Source organism: Symsagittifera roscoffensis, chromosome 2 (genome assembly GCF_963678635.1).
Source record: "Symsagittifera roscoffensis chromosome 2, txSymRosc1.1, whole genome shotgun sequence".
In the NCBI taxonomy this organism is placed as follows: Eukaryota; Metazoa; Xenacoelomorpha; order Acoela; family Convolutidae; genus Symsagittifera; species Symsagittifera roscoffensis.
Genome location: NC_087063.1, coordinates 33,260,182 through 33,288,137, shown reverse-complemented (window position 1 = coordinate 33,288,137; position 27,956 = coordinate 33,260,182). Strand labels below are relative to the sequence as shown.

General features: G+C 39.5%; 3 protein-coding genes across 4 annotated transcripts in view; 2 read left to right on the top strand and 1 right to left on the bottom strand.

The window, feature by feature from the left end:
- Nucleotides 1-9,138, top strand: part of LOC134840573 (exosome complex component RRP40-like) — a 51,657-nt gene extending 42,519 nt beyond the window's left edge. The window contains exons 2-5 of the mRNA XM_063856482.1: nt 7,564-7,736; nt 7,808-7,957; nt 8,324-8,481; nt 8,593-9,138. Of these exons, the coding sequence (XP_063712552.1) occupies nt 7,572-7,736; nt 7,808-7,957; nt 8,324-8,481; nt 8,593-8,809 (690 nt within the window). The 5' untranslated portion in view covers nt 7,564-7,571 and the 3' untranslated portion in view covers nt 8,810-9,138. The remainder of the gene's footprint in view (nt 1-7,563; nt 7,737-7,807; nt 7,958-8,323; nt 8,482-8,592) is intronic.
- The window catches only part of LOC134840258 (TLC domain-containing protein 4-B-like), a 520,491-nt gene that overhangs the window by 286,192 nt on the left and 206,343 nt on the right, over nt 1-27,956 (bottom strand). The window lies entirely within an intron of this gene.
- Nucleotides 10,596-27,901, top strand: LOC134840570 (uncharacterized). The gene is made up of 5 exons (XM_063856480.1): nt 10,596-13,352; nt 15,199-15,508; nt 16,826-17,084; nt 23,724-24,387; nt 24,646-27,901. Exons 1-5 carry the CDS (start codon nt 10,655-10,657, stop codon nt 25,947-25,949), a joined length of 5,235 nt encoding a protein of 1,744 aa, XP_063712550.1. The 5' UTR covers nt 10,596-10,654; the 3' UTR covers nt 25,950-27,901.

Sequence of the window (27,956 nt, the reverse complement as noted above, 5' to 3'; positions counted from 1 at the left end):
TATTTTATATGACATTCCAATGGTTCTTTGACTGGGTGAAATGATGGAGGGTTTTGAATTAATTTCGGTTACCATCATAATTTTAAATCTTCTATCCAAAATTTTTATCAAATCTGGCTTCAAGCTGGTTGATTTGGCTCAAAACCATCTCGACTTTCCATTTTTTTCTCGCTATATTTTTCTTTACTCAATTATTTCCCAATTTAAGTAGAAAATCTCTCGTAGTACATGTAGCGAACGCTGAATTTCGACTCATAATGATAACTACGTACTGTTGAAGAAAATGCTAGTCAGTACGCCACGCTGTGACAAATTTAACTAGCGTATATGGATTTTTTACAGACGCTAGTTAAAAATATTGAATCCAAAAACAGACCGAAACTTCTAATTTTTGCGTTAATTTAATAAATAGATGTGACATTTTTGATTTTCGAGCCTGTTTGTCGAGCGCCCTTTGAAGAATTAAAGAGTCAGGTCTGCCAGGTCTGTCAGGAGTCAGGTCTAATTTGTAGATTTAATGTTATCTCTTCAATTTCAATTTCCATAATTTTTGCTTTATCTATAAATTGCAAACCCTGTTATTCTGGGTTAATCTAGTTCCATTGTGTCCAACCAAATCTCTCAGTTTAACCATTACGCCGCGACGACAAGATGAAGAAAAACAACAAGCAGTGTACAAACAATGAAAGCCCAGAATTTTACGGATTTTGAAACTGGATTTGCTGTGGTTGTTATTCTAAATGGTATCATATTAATTGTGTAACGTAACTCTTAGTGACTCTATGAAGATTCAATGTTTTCTAGGTTCTATGTTTATTAATGTGAGATGTGTCGATAAAATTTTAAGTGGTATCGACTTAATGCAAGATAATTAAGTAAACACAGCTGTTTCTAATGCTCGAAACTCAAGAGAGTACCTAAGAACTCGCGCGATCCCTTGGCAGGATGTTTTTCAGATAAATTGAAAGATAGTTTCTACAATTTAGAAAATGTTACATGTTGGCTGTTTTTTTTTCTGAGGTCTTTCTCGTTTTTTTTTAAACAACGCTATAGAAATTGTTGTAAGCAAGCGACAGCTATGAGCACTATAATAAACTACAAAACAAGAGATATTTGTTTTACACTGCCTAAACCCCTTCTTCAACAGTCAAGCTTGCCCCAGACAGATCTCGAGCAGGGAAAAAAGCTAAGAAGCAGTATGAGAAAAATATAAAGGAATTCAGTATAACTACTCCAAACGCGGAAAACGTCGATAGCTTTTCCGAAGCTGAATTCGGGCTGGAACAGCAATTATCAATTTGCCAAATGGTTCGAGAGCCGGTCCGGACAAGGTTGTTCCCCCAGTTTCAAAAGACCTAATAGTAGGTCAAATGGCAGTGCTATGCTAAAATTCTTGAAACCGCTTTCTAAGCTTCTAAACTTTGTAGGAGAAAGTAAAGTACCCGAACAGTTAAGAAGTTTTTTGTTTGTGCAAAACTTATCGCCCTCAAAAGAAACAAACGTAATTTTGCGTCTAAATGCGCGGGAAGCGAAACTCTTGCTGAGCGACAGATTGTTTTAGGAGTCTTAAGGTAGAATATGGAACTAGGAGGAGCAGAAATTGCAAAAACTTCGACATTTGATAGAGCGCGATGAAAGCCCGAAGTGTCGAAGTTTTCATAATATTAGATTTTAGTAATACATTTGCATCGCTGAAAAGAGCAACTATTCTGAATAACGTGTTTCGAACCGCCTGGAGTTGTAAAAAATTTCAATGCACATCATGGACGCACATTATGGTTTTTAGCTCCTAAAAATCTGCTTATAATGCCAAAACTGCTATTTTTTTCGCAAACAAGTCATTGTGGTTTGCAAAGTGCTTTTTTTTGGAAAAATTCAGCCGAAATTTGAGAGGTGCTTTACGTAAGGTAACAAATATAACAAAAACAAATAATATATAAAATATATAAAAAACAAATAATTTTTGCAAGCACTTCTTCCGGGAGCCGAATGTGATTTGGTTGTTTCTTTCGCTCAGCTATCAGCTTCACCCAATTTTAAGTCTGAAATGGAAGCCACATTTTATGAAATTTTTTGTTTGGAGCACGAGGATGGAATATAAGATTCATTCAAATTGTGAAGAAGCCTCGGAAAACGGAATCCAAAGAAATTGTACCGAGCCCTTTTTGATAACAAAATTTCTTGCATGATTTCGAAAATAGAACCTATTGATGTGAAAATGTGCAATGCTTACCAGTGTAAGTTCGGACTACATTGGTTGAATGCCATTTTGTGTAAAATTTTAACAACACAATTCTCAAATCGGCAGCTTAGAATTGCAATTTTAACCTGGCCTCTTTCAAAAATTTGCGAAAAACAGATGCTTTTGCGGAAAAAAAATGTTAACGAAGAGGGATGGTATGGCATATTTTGTCTGCGAAGTGTCTCCGAGGTTCAAAATTGAATGCTTTTATGAAGCAAGGTTTCGACTCCACTCATATTTTGTCTGTTTCAGAACCGCAACACCACTGGGCAGATCAGAAGCAATCAGACGGTTTGACGCTTGTCCCATGGGCTGTTGGTAGGCAGCTCCTCTGGGATGGAACAATACTTGGCTCAGTAGCCCATAGTAAAACTAGCGCAAGCTCAGTTTCTAACACCGGAGCTACGGCAGCGATAAATCTGACAAATAAAGTAATGTATTCAATGACTGATATATTTTACCACCAATACTTTTTGAAGGTCAGGGTGCCGCTGATATTTCTCTAGTACTGCGATTTTTCAGTAGAAGTTCTGTAAGATTTTGAGCATGTGTATCGAAGAACCTAGGGAGGTAGTTTTCTTAAGCATAGAATCTCTTTCGCAAAACAGGCTGCGAACGCCGCCTGTAAACTCGGCACTTAATGTCGAAACTGCTTTCGATTAAATTTTTCAATTAAAGAGTCAACGGAAGAAAAGCGCAGCTTAAAATAAGTATCAAAAGGATACAAAGCCTCATACCAGGTCAGTACTTTCTTTCAAAACTTTTTTATACTTGCGCGCATGTTCAGCACAAAAAAAACAGTTTGTTTCAATGTGATTTTGATGAAACATTAAAAAACAAAAAGAAATGTTGGTAAATCAGTCAGTACTTAGGTTCTTTTTTTAAAAATTGTAAAATGCAGAATCTGAAACGAGTCGCGAGAAAACTGACAAACCGATACTGTTTTTCTACAGTACCGAGAAAACTTAAACTATTGTTTTTTATATTGAAATTTTTTGACGTCTAACGATTTACAGATTGAAAAAAAGCTGTCTGTGTTGTGGGCTTATTAAAGATAAAACTAATTCATTATAAACCTTCATTTGTAGAGCCAAGGGAACAAAAGCCCAGTTTTGTGCAATTTTTTGGTAGACCCGTAGCCTCAAGTTTTTTTTTCGGAGTTATTTTTTAAACTCCGGTAATATCTGTGTAATTGTAAGTTTTCTCAATCCACCTAACTCTCTCCACTTTTTTCAAAGTTCGAATTTTCCCCCTTTTATATGAAATTCCAATGGTTCTTCGAATTTGGGAATTTAGAAGGATTTTGAATTAACTTCGGTTACCACGATAATATTTAAACTTCTATCCAATTTTTTTATCGAATCCGGTTGCGAGCTGGTTGATTTGGTTCCGTTTTTTTTTCTCATTATACTTTTTTTTGCTCAATTATTTTCCAAGCTAAGCAGGAATTTTCTCTCGCACTACAGTTTGCGAACGCTGCTTTTGTACTGTGCACTTGTATTGATAAAAATACACTTTGTTGAAGGAGATGCTTATCAATACGCTGCGCCTTGCATTTTTAATCTAGCGTCTGTAGAATTTTTAATGACGCTAGTTTCAAAAAATGAATTCAAAAAATAGACCGAAAGTTGTAATTATTGTGATACTTTTTTATTGAGAAGTGATATGTTTGATGTTTTAGCCTATTGATCGAGCGCCCTTTGAAGAGTTTCAGAGTCATGTCTGTCAAGTGGATCTCTGTTCTGATTGAAAGAGTTCCGCGCCTGGTAAATCTGGTGGTCTGCCGCTAGACTATCTGAGCTTTGGTGAGATTGTTCTTTAACTGCGAGTTTTATGGATTTTAAATTTTCTCTTCAGACTATAAATTCAATTTCATTAACTTTTGCTTCATCTATAAATTCCAAACTTTTTTATTCTGGGTTAATCCAGCCCCATTGTGAGCAGGCAATTAATTTTTAACTTTTACGCCGCGACGACATGATGAAGAAAAACAACAAGCCTCGTACAAGCAAAGAATGCATAAATTGTTCAGGACTTTTGATTTGAATTAGATGCGGTTGTTGTTGTAAAAGGTAGCATATCATTTGTGTAAATTAAATCCTAGCAACTCTTTGAAGATTCATTGGATTCTATGTTCTATTAAGTTTATGTGAAATCTGTCAATAATTCTTCAAGTGGTACTGACTTAGTGCTGGACAATTAAGTAAAACTAGACCTAGGTTTGAAAGATTCAATCCAGAATAAACGTTTAGTACTTAGATGATGGAAATCTATCTGGGGACTATAAGATAGTGCTCCAAGACCTCAAAAATAAAATGAAAACGGAAAAAAAAAGTGGCTTAAGCCAAAACTGAGGAAAATGTGAGCTATGTTTTTATGGATAGAACACAAGTACGCAGTACAAAACAACTGAAAGTTAATTTTCCAAAAAATGTCAAAGATAAAAAACAAATCCAAGGATGAACTTGTAATCTTGACCTCCTTTTAAGCAAACCTTGTCGCTAAGAAGTGGTAAATGAATCATAGACAAGCTGGAAATCATTTGATAGGTCATTGATAAGCTGGACACACATTATGGTTTTTAGCTCAGAAAAACAAGCTTGTCATGCCGAAATTCCTATTCTATTTCCGTACAAGTAATTGTGCTTTTCAAAAGGATTTTTTCGAAAACTACGGTCAAAAATTGCAAAATGTTTTATGCAAGACAACAGAAGTAGAAATGAAGGTAGCCAATTTTCGCTAGCAGTTCTTCCGGGAGTCAAATGTGGCGTGCGTGTTTGTTCCGCTCACTTATCAGCTTCACCTGATTTTTTAGCTTAAGTTAAAAGCTACCTCAAATAAATTTTTGATTTGAAGCACAATGATGGAAGATATAATGATGCATTGTAACTGTGGTTTGATACAGAAAAAAGAAGTATGGAATCAGAAAACAGAATTCAAAAAATTTGTACCGAGCCCATTTTGGATTACGAAATTTCTTGCATGATTTGCATACTAGAAATTATTGATGTAAAAAAATTAATGTTTGCCAGGATAAGTTCGGATCACATTGATTTAATGTCATATTGCGTATAAATCTAAGAAGACATTTGCCAAATCAGCAGCTTAGAATCGCAATTTATCTGCCTTGTTTCAAAATTTTGCGCAAAACAGTTGCTTTTGCGGGGAAAATGTTAACGAAGATGGATAGCGTGGCCTATTTTGTCTGAAATGTGCAGGCAGAATCTCTAGGCATTCAAATTTGAATGCCTTTCTGAAGCAATGCTTCCGCTTCACTCCATTTTGTCTGTTTCACAACCGCGACACCAATGGGCAGATCGGAAGTGATCAGACGGTTTGATGCTCGTCCCATGGCTGTTGGTAGGCAGCTCCTGTAAGACTTAACCGTAAGTCACAAGCAACTAGTAGTAAAAGCGTAGGCTCCGTTGGTAACCCCGATGAGATGGCGGCGTCAACTCTGACGAATTTAGAGGCTTAATTAATGCTGGATGTTTTTTCCTTGAGATTCTTCTTAATGAGCACTGGTGAAGAGATTTTAGCAGCCGGTTTTTAGCAGACTCAGCAAATTATAAAATGTGATAGCTAACTTCAAACGGGGCATTGGCGATCAGCGAGCGCATGCTTCGCTGCGCTACAATTCAACGCGAGTGTTTCGTGAGCTTAAATCTTTGTTTTGCCGCTAATTTAGATTGTTGTGCTTTTGAAGTTGATAGTTTTGTTGACAAATTGTGAGATAATTGACTTAATTGGGGCAGCTTGGCTCCAGACTGAGCTTCACTTTATGTCTGTCAATCAATAAATCATCACTTTGTTAAATTGGTCTGCTAAAAGACTCGTTTTTCACTTTTAACGCTTTAAGATGGGTCTGCTAAACAATCGGTCCCCATAAGCTCTGTACGAACTTGAGCACGCGTATCGAGGAAACTAGGGCAGATAGTTTTCTTAACCATAAAATCTCCCTGGCAATACAGGCTTCGAACGCTGCATGTGTACTCAGCACTTACTAATAACACTTTTTTCGAGGAAGTTTTTTTCATTTATAGAGCCAGCGGATCAAAGGGACAATTTAGAGCCAACAAATTGCACCCTAACTTACAATTCACGCTTAAAACAACTCATAAGAACGGTGACTTGGCTTTTCTAGACATTAATTTAAATGTAGCTGGCAACAGGCAAGTTAAATGTGGAGGGTACTAAAAACCAACGGATACTGGCACGCTTCTACACTTGAGATTTGGAAAGGATATTGATTTTAAAAAAGATGACAAGTGTTGATGTCCTTAGAATTAAAATCGATACGGATTACGTTTCTTTGATAAGAACACGCAACTCGACACGAGAAAATATAATATACAAGTGTTACAAATAAAAAATTTCGTCGAAAATTATTGCCATTTATTGTTCCGAGTACGCAAGCGGCGTTCGCAATCTGTTTTGCCAGGGAGATTCTCTGTTTTAAAAAACTGCCTGCTCTGAGTTCCTCAGTGCATATGCTCAGGTTCTTACAAAGTTTGCACAAAAAAATCTGTGGTGGGTCCGGCCCTGCCCTGAATCTCAAAAGCTAGCGGTTGAATAAGATACCCATCATCTACTAGATCTTTATACCTGTCATTTTTTCGCTCTTCTGCCTCAGCGGAAGCCGTAACAGGGTTACAGACCCGGGACTAATCCTACTAGGAGCTAAGGAGTCAACCACCGTTACATCCCACAAGAGCTGCTTACCAACAGCCCATGGAATGAGCGTCGAACCGTCTGGTCGCTTCTGATCGGTCCTGTAGAGGTGTCGTGGTTCTAAAACAAATGGAATGTGAGTAAAGATAAACTCTGCTTTATAGGGGCATTCAGGTTTGAATGCCCAGAGAATCTCCCTGCACTTTTGAGGCTAGAAAGACGATGCCAAGCATCTTCGGTAACGTCTTTTCCGCACACGCGTTTATGCCGTTCGCATATTTTTGAGCCTAATCGAAGTTCTATCGCAATTCTGAGTTTGATGGTTCGAGAGTTTTAACCTTAAATTTTGCACGGGATGACGTTCAACCATCGGGAGCCAAATCTATCTTGGAACGCGTTGAATCTTTTTACGTACGTTGGTTCGAGTCGTAAAATCAAGTCTGCAGTTTCGCTGTCAAAACGAAAAGCAACCTTCTGATTCAAGAATTAGGCTCAAGGTTGAAAATATCCAAAGTGACCCAGTCTTATTAGATACTTTTTTCTGCATTGGGTGATCCATTGGAGGGATGGTCGCCGCCGTTAAACGGACGGTCGCTGCTTGCTGACTTGATGTTCAACCCTCTGATATTAATCGCCCTGAATTTGGTTTTAGTCAGTTATGGCGGTGAATGAACCCATTTTAGCGGGAGATATCTTTGGAATTTGCGACGGAGATGTTGCTGGGCCCGGGTTGGTTGCAAAAGAAAATATTTTCTCATGTCGAAAAAGTGGCATCTTGAGAAAGAAGAAGAACGTCTTTTTTGTCGAATTCTTGCAAAAGAAAGTACTTATAATTTAATCCGATCCTTTAATAGCAAGCCTTAAATTCATAAAAACAAATTATGATTGTTATAGTATTCACCGGTGAAGGGAGACGAATTGGTAGGAATTGTGCTCGGAAAGATGGTAGACGCCTTCAAGATAGACATTGGGTGCGGTGAACCGGCAATACTTAATGTATTAAGTTTCGAAGGGGCAACGAAAAGGAGCTACCCTGACCTGAAGGTATTTATAATAAGAACCCCTTTTCGGTAATATCAAAAAGACAGTTTAATCGACAAGTTGCCCATTTTCATATAAGTTGAATATTTCGCTCCTCCAAAAATTACGAGTTCAATGTTTTTTCACTCGCGAGAGCAAGTGACTAGTAATTGGGCACAGTGACGGCTTTTCAATTTGGCGTATAGTTTGGACTACCCTGAATGCAGAAAATTTTTTGTCATGAGCACAGCTGAGCAAGTGATGCTACTCGCAAAAGACACTTGCACTTGTTATTTTTTTCCACTTGCACTTGTTACACTTAATTTTCAGCAAACTGGAGATTTTATGGAGGTTTACTGAGTGCCGATAATTGACTTCAGTTGTTTTTAGATAGGCGATACAGTGTTTTGTCGCTTAATCTCATCGGATCCATCGTACGAGCTCGAAGTTGTCTGCATCGATGGAAAAGGAAAAGCAGACGGCTTGGGACCCTTGGCTTCCTCTCAACCATCAATTACAGTAAATGTCTCCTGCAATTTTTGTCGCAGGTTAGTTCAGTTTTTGATTCTTATCTTTAATGGCTATTTATTTGTATACGATCGTAAAACTAGTAAGAATTGTTACTAAAGTATGACAATATTCTGAACGATGATTTTCAGAATGTTACTGGATTTATGTCCTCTGATGAGTGGTTTATCAGAGCTTTATAAATTCGAAGTATGTGTGGGACATAACGGCAGAATCTACCTTGCAGCTTCATCCCACGGAACCCTGATGCTTGTGGCCAATACAATATTAACTTCAGAATCGATGGACGATGGACAGATTCAGAAAATGCTTCGGAAGCTGGGAACGAAACACTTTGTTGATATTTAAATTTTGAGCTATGCTTTGCCTATTTTTCGGGTGAACTTATGTTTTGCAGCAGTGGAATAAACTTTTGTTGACGATCAGGCTTCGAAGAAAATCGAGTTAAATACAAAATTACATGTTGATACAGTTTCCTCTAAATCGGATACATTTAAAAAAAAAAGTGGGCCAATAATAAACAGTGTTCGAAATTCACAGAGCCTCAACGTGATATATTTTTTCAAATGTTGAAATTATTTAATTTTTCATCATTTTTTTCGGTTTCCTTGTTCTTTTGCCTTTTGTTCACAGATTGGTACAATGAGAGGCAAGCTCGAAATGGTAAATTTACAAAATTGCATCAAACTTGTTTTTTTTCCCTTTATATGGCTAGCGCTCGCTTTGTAGGTGGTAGATATCAGATTTTTTGTATGATTTTTTACGGAAAGTATTTCGACTGTTGTTTGGCTTATTAGAAAATTGGCTTTATTTATGTCGGCTTATTTACTTAATCTTTCTTATGTTTTTGGTCGGTTTTTGATATTGATTCAACTTTGACAGTATGTTTGAAGTTTCTTATGTTTTTTTTTGGAATTTTTCACTTTTCAATGAAGCTTTGTCTGAAATATCTCCTCGCTGTTCTTATCATATTCTTTTTGGCAGTAGTCATTCAAGTCATGAGTTATTCGCAATTTTTTTGTTATAATTTTCAATCGGTTTTTTCGTCAATTGAGTTTTATTTTGATTTAAGTGCTTTCTGGCTTCTATGTTTTTGCACAACAACTTCTTCATCAAGCAGTAGACTCGGGATAAGGAGGCCTTAAGCGCTGTCAGATCACAATTTAACTTAAAAAATTTTTGTTCGTATTTTGCTCGTAATTTTTATATTTTTTTGTTTTTTAAAATAGCAAATTTAGTTCGTTTTGCTTCTTGTACACTTAACGTTTTCCTCTCGGTCTGTCTAGTGTTTGTTTTCCATTTGCAATTCAAGTGTAAGCAGGTTAATGGATATTGAATTTTTTGCTTCTTTACCCATCAAATATTGCTAGCGAAAAAAGACCGCAGCACTTTTCTTTTGGATTTTTTTTCCTGTTAGTCTATTTGGACTCACTTCACTTGAATTTTTGGTCCTTATTCCGCATGTCTGAGAAATTGTTTTGTTAATCGATTCAAATTATTGGCACATCGAGTTTTCGTCAAAAGTTTCTATATTTTGTGCTTTAAAAAATCCAACGTTTGAATTTTTTATGACCGTTCATCCCGATTTGGACTCCATAGTTACCGCTCGGAATTTTTTTTTTACTATTTTACTGCTTTCTATTGTGTTTTGCCACAGATTCTTGTCAAAATAAGTTTCATTTGAGACAAACATGAGAATGTTTGCTGTTGTTTTTTGGCGTTTTTTTAAACGATTCGATGGCTTTCTGAATCGCAAGTGGTTCGAGGCTCAGCTTCGCCTCTGTATAGGTTTTCAGACCAACCTGATGGCATTGAATTTGAACCCAATGTAATGGCAGTTCAATTTTATACGCTAGTTAAGCTAAAAGTACATGTTTTTTTGTAGTTTTTACCGAAATCATTAGCCCCTTTGCTAAAAAAACTACAGGTAATTTAAAAAATGAGCTATTTAAGGTGGGAACATTCCGTGCTGCTTGCACAGCAACCGGTATTTTTCTAGAACTTTTGGTTTGCAGAATGATCTTATGATTTTTGGACTTTTCAATACCAGTTACGCTTGACAGATTAAAAGGGTGCTCGCAATACATAAAAGTTGTTCTGTATCTGTCGAAACAATGAGTGTTTATTTTAGAAAAGTATGTTACATTGTTACTCAACCCTTTTATAAGTAACACAGTGAAATCGACCTGGAAAATGTCAGCTCATCTCCGGGTTAGTTACGGCACAGACGACGACTGCATGGAGATGGACGTTCACGATTCTGACAAATGGTGTTTCTGCAAGCAGCCACAAAGTGGGAAAGTGATGCTATGTTGTGACATCTGCGACAGATGGTATCATTCAGACTGCGTGGCCATCAGCAAAGTGCGTCTTCAAAAAATGACAGAAGAAGCCGCGGATGGTGGGAGAGAGCAATACAAGTGTCTGTTTTGTAAAGACAAAGAACAGCAAGCTAAAGAACAGGAAAAACAACAGAAATTGAGAGAATACATGGGCGACGATGGCGATAATCAGAACCCAGAGAAAGACTCAAACAACGAACATCAATATCAAGATGACAAACCGACATCTGCTCACATTAAATCGGCACTGGCTCCCGTTTTCGAAATTGCAACGCCAATATTTTCTAGCAGTAAGTCGACCAGCAAACCTCAGGCGTCTGTATTGGCTCCTGTTTTTGACTCAGCTCCTGTATTTTTGGAAGAACCAGTGGTCATTCCTGAGCAGCCAATCAAAAGTACCGCACCACTCCCTAAACCAGCAGCTGCACTTATGCCAGTTTTCGACCCAATTGTACCCATCAGTTCCAGTGTTGACTCTAACAGTAAATCAGCTGCAGAATCAGAAAGTGGTTCTGCTCAGGACTCATCGGCGGACGAATCAGACTCAGAAGCTGTTGAAGAAGTATCCGAAAGACCAGTAGAATTGACCACCGATACGCCAACTGAGGTAGTTTCTTCTACAGCAGCAAATGAGAGTAATGAAATTACTTCTACACGAGAAAGCGCCGCGAAAAACGTCGATAATGTAGCGACCAAAGCGGAAAGTGATTCAGAAATGGTGTGGTCTAACTCATCTTTTAGCCAGCCTACAGAAATACAAAATCTAGACAGCAGTATCGAGGAAATTTCGGCTGAGATGAAACAAAAGGAAGATGCAAATGAACTAGAACCCCGAATTAAACCCACACATGTCGAGGAACTTCAATCGGAAAAAACTGATTCAGCTGCTACAACCAAGCTAGAATCTGAACCGAAATATGACATAAAAATTGAATCGGCGGAAATCAGTGATACTCCAAAGAAGCCAGTAGTTGCTAAAGCTGAAGCGGATTCGTCTATCAAAGATAGTGACGATGATTCTAAGACCGTGGTGAAACCAGGAGCTGATTCTTCTGAGGTTCCAGCTGCGAATGAGCCCGAAGAAATTGCGGCTAAGGAAGTCTCCTCGGATGACGAAGAAGACACTCTGTTGTCTATGAAACCCCAGCCAATGATGGTTCCTCCAAGTCCTAAGAGAACCAAGAAAACTTCAGAGAGCAGCTCAAGCTCGGATGATTCGAGTTCCGATTCCAGTAGTGGATCTTCGTCAGATTCATCTTCGGGATCCTCGTCTGACGATGATTCAAGTTCAAGGCGAAAAGATGCGTCTAAAAAGAGTATGTCGAAGCAACAGAAGGCAAAACTCAATTCTCTGTACAAGAACAGTCCGAAACTAAAGATGGATCCCATCATCTTATGCCCTAGATTACCAGCAGATGTGCTGGAAAAGTGCAATAAGGGAGCACGAATAAATAAACAAGAGATTCGCAAGCTGAGAGAACAGTCGTTAAAGGCCAGTCAAATTGCAAATGCGAAGCTAAAAGCAATTAAAAATAAAGACGCTTCTGTGAACATTAAAGCGAAGCGTGACTCGTCTTCAGATTCCAGTTCTTCGGATGACGAAAAAGTCAAGAAAAAATTCAAAAAAGACTTCATTAAGAAACCAGAACTATCCGTAGCGTCAAAACTTCCCTGGCATAGAAGCGCAGAAATAAAACAAATTATTGGAGGCGAGGGAAAGCCATTTAAACCAGCAGTTCCACCGATCCAAGTAATGTCATCACTCGATTCTAAAAAGACCGAACCTATTCCAAATAAATCCACGGACAAAGAAGAGGTAAAACCTGAAGAACGTGAAGTCAAACATGAGGAGGAAGATGTTAAAGAAGAGGAAGAAGTATCAATGGAAGCGTTGGCAGGTTTGGAAGTGACAACGCGGCCAATGTCTTCAGAATCAAATGAAATCGTGAATACCCCATCAAAAGATGTTGAAGAAGAAAAGGATGAATCCGAAAAAGAAATTGAGCAACCTGGACCGTCAAAGCCTAGAAAGATGGTTTCTTCAGGCGACGAGTTCGTAGAACCCAGTTCACCACCGAGAAGCAAAAAGAAAAAGAAAAAAGAAAAGAAGCAAGAGAGATCTCCACCTCCGATTGCCAAACCGAAAAAGAAAATTAGACCCGTCAGTTCGTCGGACGATGAAAAAACGACATCGAAACCGGTCGAATCTGTGTCAAAGCCGAAAAAATTAGAAGCTACCGAAACTGAGAGTAGTGCACCACCAAACGCAACAGAGAATGATGATGACGCGAAGTTACGACTGCTCGATGAAGATCTATTCAAGAAGCCGAAGAAAAAGAAGAAGAAAGATGACAAACCAGCTTTATCACCCAGCAAGCCGCAGCCCAAAGTCGTGCAACAAGCGGATGAACCTAGAGAGGTTTTTGCGGATGATGCTCTGAGTTCGAAATCGAGGGGACACCGTCCGAAATCTGTCAAGATCAGAGAAGGAGGCAGTGGTAGAAAATGTATTGTGCCAACCTGCGGGAAGCCGGTCACTGTTGGTGGAGGTTAGCGTCGAGTTTTTTTTCCTTTTTTTTTGTTCGGACTTTCGAAAAAGTTCGGAATATTTATGTCTGGGTTGTTTTTTATTCAATCGATTTTCGGCGATCAAAATAAAACTTTTTTTTACATTGAAGATATCGTCTCCCTGCGTTTTGGAGATTTGAAAATTATCTATTTTGCCAGGCTCTAGCCTGGACTAACTTTTGCACGCTGTGAAATTTGGTTTATGATGCTCAAAGCGGAACCGACTTTGCCCGCGACTGATGCATGGCGCCTTTTCCCGCACTACAAAATTGTTCCGAATCAAATTGAGGCAAGCTAATTTCTTTTGACTCAAATGGCGAAGAAAAAGACGGAATGTTTGTGCTCGGGGTGGTTTTTGTTCCGAATTTTGAAGAAAAGGAGTTTCGAAGAAAGATTGTTGTTCTGATCTCAATTTTAAAACAATTTTTTGAATTTTTTTATCTCTGTTGAAAGCAAACACTACTCAATGTGCATTGAAAGGCAGTCGGAATACGAGCAGTCTTGTTTTTCCCCAGACCAGTTTCGACTTTTGAACTACCAATTTTTGATGGAAATTTTTCTATCGTTCGAAAGATATTGTTGTCCTGCTCTCAAACTTAAAAAGACCTTCAACTTGTGATCGTTTTTTTTTGTAAATTTTTGGAGGTCTAAAGATGGCCTTTTTGGGACAGTTAACGCGCGATAGATTTCGTGCTATTTATTACCGCAGAGCGCAGGTTTTTTTAATCCGTCTTAAAAATTGTTCAAATTGAATTGAGTCATGCTTATTGGTCTATTTAAAACTTTGCTGTATGCAAAATATGTCATTTTGAGATTTAGATAGCGCGTGGGGGAATAGTTTTTACGAAAAAAAATTAAAGTTTTTTTAAAGTTTAAAATTTTTTTGGAACTTTCATCTTATTGCTTAAAGCAAACACTACTCCATATACCCGAAAAAGCAGTCGGAAGAATCAGGGCTTTGCCCTGATACGAGCAGTCTGTTTTTTTCTCCAGGCAATTTTGAACTTTTAAACAGGCAGTTTTTGATGGAACTTTTTTATATCATTCAAAAGATAGTTGTCCTGGGCTCAAATTCAAAACAAAAACATTTCGCCTGTGATCATATTTTTTAAAGTAATGGGGTTCAAAGATGGCCGTTTTGGGAAGATTAAAGCGCGATATATTTCGTGCTATTAACGCGTAAGCGGAGATTAATTGAATCCGTCTTAGAAATTGTTCGAAATTTAATTTAGGCATGCTATTTGGTGTACTTAATACTCTGCTATATGCGGAATATATCTTTTAATACTTTTTTTATAGTGTGGGAGATGATTTTCAAAAGTCTCAGAAAATTTAAAAAGTTTTTTTAATAGTTTTTCTGTAAGTTTTATCCATTTTTGAAAAGTGAACACTACTCCATCGAACTTGAAAGACGCATAATTCAGGGTTTTGCCCTGGTACGAGCAGTCTTGTTACACTTGATATTTGATATCGTTCAACAGGAATGATTTTTGCTATTTTGCTTGCCCATATATAGGAGCAGTCTTTTTTCAGTGTTTCTAATTCAATAACAGAGGGAAAGTTAATTGAGGGGAAGAAAACTAAAGGCAATTAGAAAATGATTCGAATTATGAACTGTTAGTGGTACAAAAACACAGAGAAGCAAAGAGTATGTTTGTGTTTCAAGCTCAAAAAGTGGGGAGGCATTTTTGATCTGCAAAAATAGAAACCTTTTACGAGTTGGTAACTGGCCGAACATTGTTTCTTGTTCAGAAATCGATCGCTCTTGTTTTTAATTTAGTCACCAATTATGTTTTCGGTTGTTTTTTTTGTAAAGCTTTGTTTCAGGTGAGAGTAATTTCTGTCAGAAAAACTGCATCAAGAGACACGTGAGTAAATTCCACAACGCAGTCGGCTACAAATCTGGATCTGAGGAGGGAATTCAGAACCCAGAAGTGTCCTCCTCTCAGGACAAGATCGTAGTTCGACTTTTAGACCGCCAGGCCAATATAACGGTGGATGGAAGCAGGGCGCCCAATATTGGCGATCTGTACAAGTGGCTGAGACGCAATCCTACATATGAAATTGTGATGCCAGAGAAGAAGCATTCTGAGATTCTGGAGGAGACCAGGGCTAAGAACAAGAAAGTGCTCAGCAGGTGAGAAGATTCAATAACATCGAAGAGCATCGATAATCATATTTTAAGAGCATCGATAATCTTTTACATTGGTTGAGTATTGTGGGATTTGCTGTTCTCTAATCCTTTAGTTTTAAAATTATTTTAAATTAAGTATTTTTTCAGAAATTAGCTATCTATTTTTAGTTAACCAAACAAAGCCCTAACCCTAAGACTAATTATTTAAGTTTAACTAAGCTATGACAATTTTACAAGAGCTCAACTTGTAAATTGCAGCGACCGTGCGATTTGAACCCGCAACCATATGATTGCTGGGCACCATCACTACCGTTGCGCCACATCATTTATGATCAAAAACTTTCTCTGCAGTACGTAGTTCATGGGGGTTGTAGACAATTACCGGCGGTTTGGAAACCTGAGGGTGGTGTTCAAAATGATCATGGGTACAGCACTGTGCAAGCTTTGGATCAATTCTGATATGATGGTAAAATCTAGCTGAACTTTTTCTTACATTTTGAATTTGGCATAAAAATTGCGTCGTTTGATGACCGAAAAAAGTAATTGTGTGAGCGTGCGTGTGCTCTTAGGAAAAGGGGAACTTGAAAATTAGTAATACCCATGCTTTAAAAGACTAATTCGAGAGTTCAATTCCAGTCGAAATAGTTTTTTTTTTGCTTTTGCAAACTGAAAATTTAGGCTAGTTTTAATTATGGTCTCTCTGCTTATTTTTGTCGGTTTTGTTCCACAGAAAGGGTTTTTTTAAATCGAACTGCGAAATTGTAAAGATCACTAAAAACGTTATCGACCTCTAGTTTCGAAAATGGAATTCAATTTTCAGATTTCCCAGCGAAATAAAAATTATCTATTGATCCAGTTTTCTCAAATTGGGTTATATTTTATCAAAAATCGACAATCTTTAATTGTTCTAGTCAGTATTTTTTTCTGTTTTCTTGCGTTCATTGACTCTTTTCGAACTGTTGGCTATGTTTATAATTTTTATTGACAAAAACCTTTCTTGATTTTTTTCAATTTTTTTTTTCATTTGATTTTAATCACAGTCATTACTGTTTGTATCGCAAGTAGTTCGAATCTCATCTTCGGCTCTGTGTCAGAAAACATAGAGTTTCTGCTCCAGGTATGTTGGCCCAATTTCAGTTGCGGAAAGAAAAGTAGGAAAGAAAAGTAGGAAAGAAATGTATCTCCTAAAATTGACAATTTACATTCTGCGACAAAAATGTTTTTTAAATTAACTTGGCTGATGGAAAATCGAAATAAATGTTATGCGATTAGGTTCGACTGCTTGTCTTTTGTCTAACAAAATAACCGATATGTTTTCAGAAAACTGATCGAGTTGTTGTCGAATCAGAAGCAGATCACTGGCAAGTCAGTGAACTCGTCCTTGCTACACACGGTCGCAACAGACTTTGAGTTGAACCTGTTTTGCTATTGCCACAAGGAATTGAACCAACAGTACAACGATTGTCTTAATCGAGTGTTGCAGTACCTCGATGCTAATAAGGACCTTTTCGAGTGGATATCTAACGGGAAGCTCACCCCGCAACATCTCGTACTAATGACTGAAGATGATTTCAAAAAGGTAAAGACGGAAATTACCATCACGTAGGTTTTTGCTCCAATGTTAGCTTAGACTATTCATCCGCTTGAGAAAATTCTCATTCTACTCAATTCTTCACAGTAGTGGATTTAGGGAGAGGGCGGACCCCCCTGCCGACCCAAAGGGTCCCCCTTTGTACTATTTTGAGATATCAATTTCTGGCTGAATGACCTTAAAATTTTTCTAAAGGCGCCTTCAAAGCCAATCTATACTTATTTTGAGGAAGAGCGCGCGCCGAAAAAACGCGATTTTTGGTCAAAAATTTCCAAAAACCTCATAAAAATGCCGTTTTTGTATGTTTTTTCAAATTTTGCCTCCGGCGCAGAAGCATTGTTTTGAAAATCCGCCCCCCTTGAGAAATTCCTAGATCCGCGCCTGATTCTTCAATCAAGATTTTTCAATGTCTAGTTTTTTTTTTCAGTGCACAGGAATAGAAGAAGCTAAAATTTGCCTCCCAGACATAAAAGTTCCATTTGCGTACATTCCGCGATGGTGACTGGTAACATTTTGGGCTACTTGCTTAGCAACCGGATATTATGTTATTGTTCCGACCACTCCACGAAGTCGGAAGGAACTCTTTATTTGTCAATTTTGTTTACCCCAAATAGTAGTAGAATATAAAAAGCCCTATTAGTCTTGACACGGATTCCAAAAAATCTTAAAAGGTGTCTCAGTGTCAAGACAAACGGGTCAAGACAAACGGACTAATAGCTAGTATTAGTATTACCTTTTTTTTGCATTTTTAAAATTAATTCAGTCGCCCTTTACTAAAAGTCTAGCTGGAAATTTAGATCAAAAATGAAAACTCTTTTGTAAACTTTTTTAAAGTCTTGTGCTCAAAATTTTCGAGCTCTTGTGCAAAAACCGGATATTTTTGTCTGTTTTTTTAAAATTCTATATGGATGTGGAAGTGACTATGGCAATACTTTTGGGTGATTCAGATTCCAATTTCAAATCGTAGTTTAGTTGTTGCTTTTAAATGATTTCTTTTTGATTTTTGAGTTTTGAGTCTTTCAGTTTACTAATTTGGCGGCATAATCATGTCAAAAATGTGGCAAAATTAGGTTCGGCAAAGAATCAAGTTCAAATGTCGTAGACATAGCCGGGCCCATTTGCAGGTTGCAAATTAGAAAATAGTTCGTTGATTGTCAGCTGATGGCACGTCGTCGTTGATTGTAATGGTCATCTAGTTGTTAGCTGTCGTTGATCATGTTGGTCATCTAGTTGTTACTGTGGTCCAATACTCGCGAGAGTTTGACTGCTGGTCGGTGTAGAATCCCCCTGCTAGTTTTAATTTCGCAGGAGCGAACGATTCCGTCTGCACCTGGGAAAGTACGAAGTACCCGTCCCAGGGGCCAAAGACCTCGAGGCGTTAGGTCTTCCAGTATCCATATAAGGTCTCCTTGCCGAAGATTTTCCACTTGCTTTGTCCATTTCGTTCGGGTTGTCAAGGTTGGCAAGTAGTCTTTGAGGTATCTGTTCCAGAACTGTTGACTCAAGGCTTGAGCTTGTTTCCAAGTTTTCTTGTCCGTTGTGTGGCGAGGGAGAAACAATCCGGGAGGCAAATTGTTTGTTGGTCGTCCTAGTAGAAGGTGATTGGGTGTAAGGGGCTCGTCGTCGGTTGGGTCTGATGAGACGTGGGTTAGCGGGCGAGAATTCATCATAGCTTCAACCTCGCACGTGAAGGTTGACAGAGTTTCGTCGTCCAGTGCCCGTGTTCCAATGACTTTGTAGAAGGCAATCTTAAATGTTTTTATGAGGCGTTCCCATGATCCACCAAAGTGAGGAGCTGCAGGTGGGTTGAATTTCCAGGTTATTCCAAGTAATTGGCATTGATTGTTGAAGTCGTTGCTGTGTTGAATCTCAGAAAGGCTTTCCTGTAATTCCTTGTCAGCTGCAACGAAGGCTTTTCCGTTGTCAGAGAAGATGATCCTGGGTTTACCGCGTCTAGCGATGAAACGGCGTATGGCTTGTAGAGTTGAGTTTGTGTCAATTTGCTGGCATATTTCTGAATGAACTGCTCGCGTGACGAGGCAGGTGAAGAAGAGAACGTATCGCTTACTGTACTCGTCGTTGTTCCGCGTGGCAAAGGGTCCAAAGAAGTCAATTCCTGTTGAGTAGAAGGGGTAACTGTTTTCCGATAAAGGGAGTCGTTGTAGGGGTAGATCTGCCATCAGAGGCTTCACTGGTTCCTGTCGAAGGCGTCGGCAAGGTATGCATTGTCGAATAGTTTTCTTCAGATGCTTGCGTGATCTTATGATCCAAAAGTCCTGCTGAAGAATGCTTCTGGTGTGTTCCATTCCACAATGGGAATTTATTTCGTGTGTTTGCTTCATGAAGAGTTGTATTGGGTAGTTTTCTGCGTTCAGAATGACTGGATGTCGGCTGCAAAGTAGAAGCGGGGCTTTCTGTAGTCGTCCTTTGGCACGTAAGTATCCGTGATCGTCGATGAAGGGGCAAAGAGGTTGTTGAGGGCTGCGGGGTGGAATGTCAGATTTCTTTGTCAGGCATGCTATTTCCTTGGGGAATGATTCTGTGAGTGTTTAATGATCCATGCGAATCCTAAGGTGAGGTGTTGAAGTGAGAGGCTCTGGCGTGTCTTCCTTTTGATGTTTTCTGCGAAGAGAAGAACATATGAAGTAACTCTGAGTGCTCTTGTCCAAGTGCTAAATCGGTTGAAGTCGATTACTGATGTTGGCGGGTGTGGGTCGTTGTCTGTCAGATGAATATCGGCTGTAGGTTGTGCTGGCGGGTGATTAGGCCAATCTGATGATGGTCTTAACAAGAAGTCGGGTCCTTTGATCCATCGTGAATCGGTAGTCATGTCACATGCTTTGTAACCACGTGTTCCGTCGTCTGCAGGGTTGTCTTTGCTGGGCACGTATCTCCAGTCCAGTGGAGATGTTGAGTCCATGATGAAATTCAGGCGGTTGGCAATGAAGATCCGGTGTCGTTGATTCGGCGAGTTTATCCAATGAAGAACTGTTGTACTATCTGTCCATAGTGTCGTACTGTCGATTCGTATGTCATGTTGTTCTTTGATGAAACGAGACAGTTTAGCTCCGTTAGTGGCGGCTTGAAGCTCGAGATTTGGAATTGTCATTCTGCTGATGGGTGCTACTCGGGCTTTTCCAATGACGAACTTGAGTTCCGTTGTGTCGTCGTCGTATCTGATTCTGAGGTAAGCAACTGATGCTAAGGCAAGCTCGGAGGCGTCGCTGAATACATGGAGTTGGGTTTCCAGTATCTTCGTTTCTGGTTTGAAATAAGTCCGGGGCAGGCAGATGTCGTTGAATTGGCTTCGCTTGTCTATCCAATCGTTGAGGTCTGTTAAATGCTCCATGTTTAGAGGTTTGTCCCATTGAGGTCCATTACTCCAGGCAAGTTGAAGTGATTGTCGTAGTCGAATTGTCAGTGGCATCGTAATTCCAAGCGGGTCAAAGATTGAAGAAGCAAACTTCAATAGTTTGCGCTGCGTTAAGTCCTTCTTGTCAATGGCGTGAAACTTCTTTGCTTCCACAAGAAAGACGTCCGTGTCTGGTTTCCATTTCACTCCAAGAACTCTTTCGAGGGGTCGTTCCTTCTTGGTGAGGCTGTCGTTGTTTTCCAAGTGGTTCTCGTTAACTGTTGTGAGGAATTGTTGAGAGTTTGAGGTCCATTTTGTGAGGTTGAAACCTCCAAGGCTGAACATCTTTTGAAGGTCGTTCATTAACTGTGTCGCTTCCGTCGGCGTTGAAACGGCTTTGTATAGGTCGTCCATGTATATGTTGCGTTTTGTGATTTGCTCCAAGGCTGGAGGTTTGTCGGCATTGTCCTTCGCACATTGTCGAGTGGCGTAGCAGGCAACACATGGTGAGTCGGTAGCTCCGAAGATGTGGCGGGTGTATTGGAAGGTTGCGGGTTGGCCCGTGTTGTCCTTCCACAGAAATCGCAAATACGGCTGGTCCTCTGGGCTCACGAAGACCTGCATGAACATTGCTTCAATGTCGGCAGAAATAGCGATTTGGTCCTCGCGAAATCGCATAACGATTCCAGTAAGGTTTGTGAGGAGGTCTGGTCCAGTTAGTAGGTTGCTGTTGAGTGATACTCCTTTGTAGATGCTCGATGCATTAAGGACTCGGCGTACCTTGCCAGGTTTATTGATGTTTGTCACTGGATGATGAGGAAGGTACCATTTTCCTGTTGAGTCTTCATGAGAATCATCAACTTTGACTATGAAACCTTTCTGCAAGTCGGTGTCGATGGTCTCCTGATATTTCTGTGCCATCTCGGTGTTTCTCTTCAGTCGTTGGAGAAGGCTGTCGAGCTGCTTCTTGGCAAGCCATCTATTGTTTGGCAGTTGTTGTCCACGTTTCCAAAGCGTTCCAACTTCGTAGTGTCCATTGGGCAAGCGGGTTGTTGAAGATTCCAAGATGCGGAGAGCTTCCTTGTCTGTTGAGAGGCTGCGTTGGTCAGTTGAAATCCCTTCGGCGTCCAATTTGATCCATTCAGCTACGTGGCGAAACAGTGTATCATCTGTCGTGAAGTTGATTGTGTTGACGTCGTTGGGTGTCGCTGCATTGTCTCGTCCACAGAGAGACCATCCAAGTGGCGTTTTCCATCCAATAGGCACATTTTGTTTTGAATGGATTACTTCTGAAGGTGTCACGAGTTCGGCGAAATCGCATCCAATGATGATTCCGATTTCTTTCGAGGGCAGTGTGGCTATCCGAATGTGTTGAAGTGGCTCGTTCCTTTGGCAGATGGAGTTGACGAGTTCAGGGTTGAATTGGGAAAGGTTCCAATCCATTATGACGTCGATGTCATTTAGTTGAAATGGCTGCTTTTGCTGGTTGTAGGGTCCAATCGCGATCGTCATCTTTGTAGAAGCTGTGTCTGATGATGTCAGTGCTTGGTTTAGCTGGATGGTGTCGTCTAACTGCAGATCTGGTTTGAGTTGGAGGGCGATTGATGATTTAAGCAATGTCAGTTTGCTTCCACAATCAAGCATTGCATAGGCATGAACTCTATGTTTGCCATGAGAGATCGTTATTGGCAGGGTTGGAATGTGGCGAGTCGATTTCCTTCTGCTTATGCTGGTGCTGCAGTTGGTGGTGTCTTCATGTTGTCTGGAGTTCCGGTTGGCTGTCTCCCTCTGTGTCGTCGAGTTGTAGGTGCTGCTGTTGTGCAGAAGCGTGTGGTGTTTCTTACTGCATCCGTCCGTCCGGCAGGTTTGCGTTGATTGACAGTCGGCGAACTTGTGGGGGCTGAGGCAGTTGAAACATAGTTGTAGGTCCCTGGCATGCTGTAATCTGTCCTTTGGGTTCATTGCGATGAAGTGATGGCATTTTCCAAGGTACTGGCAATTGCGTTTCTCCGGGCAAAAATCTCGTCGTTGATCCTTTTGTCCAGATTTATGTTGCTGCTGACTGCGTTGCTGGTTCCGGTGGTTCTGATTGGCGCGGTGATCCGATGGTCCATGTTGGTGGGTGTGACCGTTGGATGATGATCCTTGAGTGTTGCTGCTGTTGTAGCTGTTGCTGCTGCTGATGTTTCTGGTGTTGTTGTTGTTGTTGTTGCTCGGCAAATCGCTGCATGCTTCGGCGTACTTGTTGAACCAATTGTTGAGGTCGATGAGTGATGGTTGTCTGATGTTGCATTGCAGATTGTATCTATTCCATTCTAGTCGGCAAGGGGTAGGCAGTTTTGACAAAACTGTTTGGACATTTGTCGTAGAGTGTAGATCGTGCTGGAATCCAAGTGTCGTGAATGTATCGACCATTGTCTGTAGGAAGTTGGCGAGGTCCTTGTAGCTTCTGGTATGTCGTAGATTGGGGCCGCTGATGGCGTCGAGTCGTCGAAGGAAGGATGTAACTATCTTCGTCGGGTTACCAAAGTCGTTTTCCAGTCGCTGAAGGGCTGCGTCATACATTGCTCCATTGCATCCATATCCTCGGATGAGAGATTTGGCATCTCCGGATACAAGTTTCTGCAGATGTGTCATCTTTTCCGAGTTTGTCATGTCGGTGCTGTTGATGGTTGCGTTGAACAGTCCTATCCAATCTAACCATTGTTCAGGTTCTCCGTCGAATATGAATGGTTTGACAATGGGCACTGATTTCCTGAATGTCTTCGAGATCGTTTGATGATGGTTGTGGTCTGTCGGTGCTGTTCCAAGGTTGGTAGGAATCGGGAAATAAGTCGGCTGGTTCTGATGTGCTGCATATTGTAACAAAAAAAATGATTTTGAGTTTTTTTTTCTTTGGAACTTACAATCCAAAAAAAAAAATAAACAATATGACTGGTTAGTATAAGGATGGGTTCGTTGATTTTTCCAACAAAAAAAACCTTGGTTTCGGTTTCTTTGTTTTAAAAACTATTGGGCGCCAATGACTATGGCAATACTTTTGGGTGATTCAGATTCCAATTTCAAATCGTAGTTTAGTTGTTGCTTTTAAATGATTTCTTTTTGATTTTTGAGTTTTGAGTCTTTCAGTTTACTAATTTGGCGGCATAATCATGTCAAAAATGTGGCAAAATTAGGTTCGGCAAAGAATCAAGTTCAAATGTCGTAGACAGGAAGGAAGCGGAGATAATGCTCACTTCTTAGGAGAAAAGTTCACCGCTGCTTGGTGTGTTTAGGTTGGAACCAGTAAGTTCATCGACTTCATTCCACAGAGTGATCTGTTCCCGGAAACTGCCTCTTCGAAAGTAATAGAGAAGTACAGAAAACAGACGGACATTCTGGGATCGATCGTGGTAGACACAACCTCAGAGCACGGCACTGGGCACCAGTTTAGTAACACATGCAAGGTCTGCAAGAGAAGCAGACTAACCTCAGTGCTGACAGCCGAAGAAAAAGAGGAACTGAGAGTGAAGGCAGAAGAAAAGATTGCGTATAGTAGTCACAAGCTGAAAAAGTGTGTACCCACAATTTGCTATTTTTGCTGCAATCCAATTACCGAAAATGATACGCAATTACACATGGATCATCAGTTTAATAAAATAACTAAAGACCCGAACTGCAGACAGTGTAAGTTAGACGATTTGGAAGATGACATGTCAAAACAAATTCGAACTAGAAGAGACCAGTATGTAAAATCAAAAAATCATGATCGAGTGACGATTCTGAGCGAGTTGAATAATGATACCGTGGAGGACGACCGACTGTTCGGATCTGGCCGCGTGACTGGGGCGGCGGGACTCCTGAACGAAGTGGACGACAATCCGCCCTCAGAGCCTCTGGTTTCAGAGCCTCTACCATCATTCAGTCTCAATGCTTCACCATCTCGGGATAACATAGCAGGTTTCAGTTTTTGAACATTTTCTCACTCTGCGGTTACTTTTAGATCTGTTACTTTTCAATGCTTCTTCATAACTTTTTCCTTGAAGAGTCCGGAGTCCAGCATGCCAAGATTATACAGTAGGCCTAGTTTTACGAGAGATGACACAACTTTTTACCTTGGTTTGCTTATGAGTTTTGCTATTAAAATTTTTCTCGGTTGAAGCTTCGCGAACTATTCTTTTTACTCTGGCAGCAGTGCTTAAATGATTGTTTTTTCAGGCTCTTCACTTTTGAGTTCTCCTGGAAATGACGATGGACCTCCTCCGCTTAAGAAGGTTGCCATGGCATCCCCACCGCCTCCATCGCTAAGACCTGTGGCTTCTCCGCTGTCTCAAAGGGAGTTCCATGGATCTCTTTGGGACGGCGACCTTGTACTAGCTGATGACAGAAGCATCCAAGTATCGATGCTCCCTCTCTTTGGATCTATTCGCAATTTGAGATCAGACTTGAGTTCACAAATTATGGCAAAAGGTAGATTGGAAAGAGTACCTGCGTTCACGTATCTGAAAAAGGTATATGAAAGGAAGAAATTTGGAATTGCGATTGTGGAATTTGTTCTTCCGACTGATTCCAGAAATAGGCAGTTATATTTGGATCATTTTGACTTTCTAGTAAGTAAAAAGCAACTCGGAGGCACAACCCAAAATCCGGCGTCCGTAAAAGAAATGTATATTTTGGCTTTATCCGCTAACGACTCTTTTCCGACGGAAATGGGACTTGATGTAAACTTAACGTCACCAAGGAAAGATACACTGATTGGGTTAATCGTACGCAATTCGCCCCCTGACATAGAAGTTAGCAATGGTAACCATGCAAGCCAAGCTCCCAGGCATGCGCAAGAAATTTATAAGGATGTCGTTTCTAATCCTGGGAAACCAATTGGCGACATAGTTGGACGTTCGTTTCCCAGACGAGAAAATGGCAGTCATTGTTCCCTTGGTCGCTTGTCTAACGAGAGACTGTACCAGGAGTCACAAAGTTCAAGTTTCCCTTACTTTAAAGAAGAAACCGTGGAACGCAGTATCAGTGCAAGCAAAAGTTACCCTGACAGAACTGCGGAGTATGGACGTAGATCCTCACAGGAGTCCTTTTCCAGTTGGGGTCGCGATAGTTCAAACGGAGACCGTGACTCGTACAGAGGCAATCTACCAAGTTCCTCTCTGGCGCGATTTAAAAATAACGACAGCCATCTTCCGCGCAGAAGCGATGATCCGTTGCAACACTTATACAAACCCCTGGATTCGTTCGGCCCCCGAAGCCCAACGTCATCGTCTGCAGAATCGAGACCCCCCATTTTGAGAGAACCTTTGCTATCTAATAGTTATGAACAGATGTCAGAAACAGACCGAATGAGAATGGAGTATGGAGGTGATTTCAGAGCGCCAAAAAGAGCAGTTGAGCTAATGGACAGTCGCGATGTTTCGGCGAAGAGACCCAGAGAGTTAATTAGTGAAAATGATCGCTATGGCGGATTCAACGGAAATTCGCGTGCATTACAGCCTAGACAGTATACGTACAGATAGACTATTAATTATTGCAGAGACAATTTGACCTTTCCTGTTGTTTTTAATTACTTTGATCCGCGTATGGTCATTGTTGATTTTCTTTTCAGTCAATTACGATTAAAACTAATTTACATCAGAGTTGGTTTGAAAAACATAAGTGCTGAAGAAACGAGTTTCAAGTTTAGTTTTTGTTTACATAAGCAATGCACGTTATAATACGAGTTCATTTTTTTCTGTAAGTCGTCGATTTATTTTTGTAATATTTTGTGTTGGGGAATTTGTTTATCTTTTTTTACTGGTCTGCAAAGCCTCATTTTATATCCACTGTATCGAAGGGATAGAATTACTGCCTTGGATTTCCTTGTTCAATTTTTCTTTCACGGCTTTTTAAAAGTTTTTTTTTCGATATTCCTAGTGCAGCTTTTTACGCTTGTTTGCGAACTGCAAACTCGCCTTTTTTCAAGTTTTTTTTCAAATGGTTTATCGAGGAAATATCGTATTATGAGTGGTTAAAATCTACATGAGCAGTACAACAAATCACATGTTGTTTTTTAAAAAACGACAATTTTCAATGATTCGCAAAAAATGTAAGCGAAAGACTAAATTTTTCAATTTTTGGTCGTTTTTGGAGCGCACGTAAGTTTATGGACAAATAAAAAATTGTAGAAAGTAAAATCTCATCAATTTGAGTTTTGTGACGTGTTTTTCTCTTTCGGTTCTGTGGATTCTTTTGTGCATGGCGTTGTATCGATGGCTCATCAGACTAAATATCTCGTCACATTTCGTTAAACCAGGTTAACAAATTACTTATTGGGATACCTTAGGTTGTTCTAATCAGTTGAATTTTCATGAGATAGTTACAAGTCAATTAGTCACGACTTCTAATTCAGCTTTCACTATAAATTGACACTTCAAAACTGCATACGGATCAAACCCGGTGTTTATCGGGAAAATTGATCTTGGTGTAAAAGTAATTTTGATACCAGGAGCTGAACATAACAGCCGTAGGTACCAGGAGCTGAGTTTTGTACATCATTGGTAGATCTTAATAATACAGCTGAAGATAACAACCTGAATTGCGCTCTAGAAAATAGGGTGTTTGGAAGGTTTTTTAAATTTTTTTCTCCTTTATTTATCCTTAAGGAATCATGTTTTTGTCTGTTTAATGATTTTCTTAGTTATTTTATCATAATTCATTATTTTATTGCACCGAGAGTATCATCCATGAATTAAAAACATCCATGAAGTGAAAGGTGACTACATATGGCGCCGTTTCTTTGAAGTCAACATAAGTGTTTGTAAAAAAAAACGTCTCCCAGTGGCATTCAGTTCAAGGTTTGAGAATGATATGAGGTTTTTATTTCAAATTAATTTCACGACAATGGTTTTTGGGAAAATTTGTTCTGAAAAGGTTCATTTTTGCTAATTTAATGCCAGAATCTAATAAAACACCATAAATTCAAAAGAGCTGAGTGGCATTATCTTAAATTGTATTGAAAAGTGTTTCTAAAATCAGTAGTTTTTTCTGTTAATTTACATTAACTGATTATGTTTTTGTCAGTAGTACAATGGTTTGCTCTCGATATATAAGTGCTTTGATTAGTTCTGATGTAAGGTATTGCTAATAGTTAATTGCTTATTTTGCCGTTCTATTTTCACTGAGTACTGAATAGTTTAAATCGTCTTTAGAATGAAAGGTGACTTAATGTTGTACCGTATATCTGAGGCGGGCTGCGTATTTCCAATTCGTTTCAACTCTCTCATTTTAAGATCTCTTGTTTTTCCGTTTGGCAGAAAGTTGATGTCGGTTTGTAATTTTTTAAAAAATTTTTCAATAGGAAGGATTTAAACTTTTTATTTGAAAAGTTGTCTCTTACCTTCATTATAACTCTTGTCGATGTAAACTAAAGCTGTTTTTCTTCTTAGATTGTTTGATTTTTTTTATTTGGATCCATAATTTTTTCCATTCAATGGTGTTGCTCTTGTATTGACTGCTCTTCTGAATTGTATTCTAAAGTGTTTCTA

Bases quoted from the DNA above. Each gene is read 5' to 3' on its own strand.
- LOC134840570 (XM_063856480.1), top strand. From the start codon at position 10,655: ATGTCAGCTCATCTCCGGGTTAGTTACGGCACAGACGACGACTGCATG. The intron at 15,509-16,825 runs GTGAGAAGATTC...ATATGTTTTCAG, and splicing joins AACAAGAAAGTGCTCAGCAG to AAAACTGATCGAGTTGTTGT. The intron at 24,388-24,645 runs GTTTCAGTTTTT...TTGTTTTTTCAG, and splicing joins ATCTCGGGATAACATAGCAG to GCTCTTCACTTTTGAGTTCT.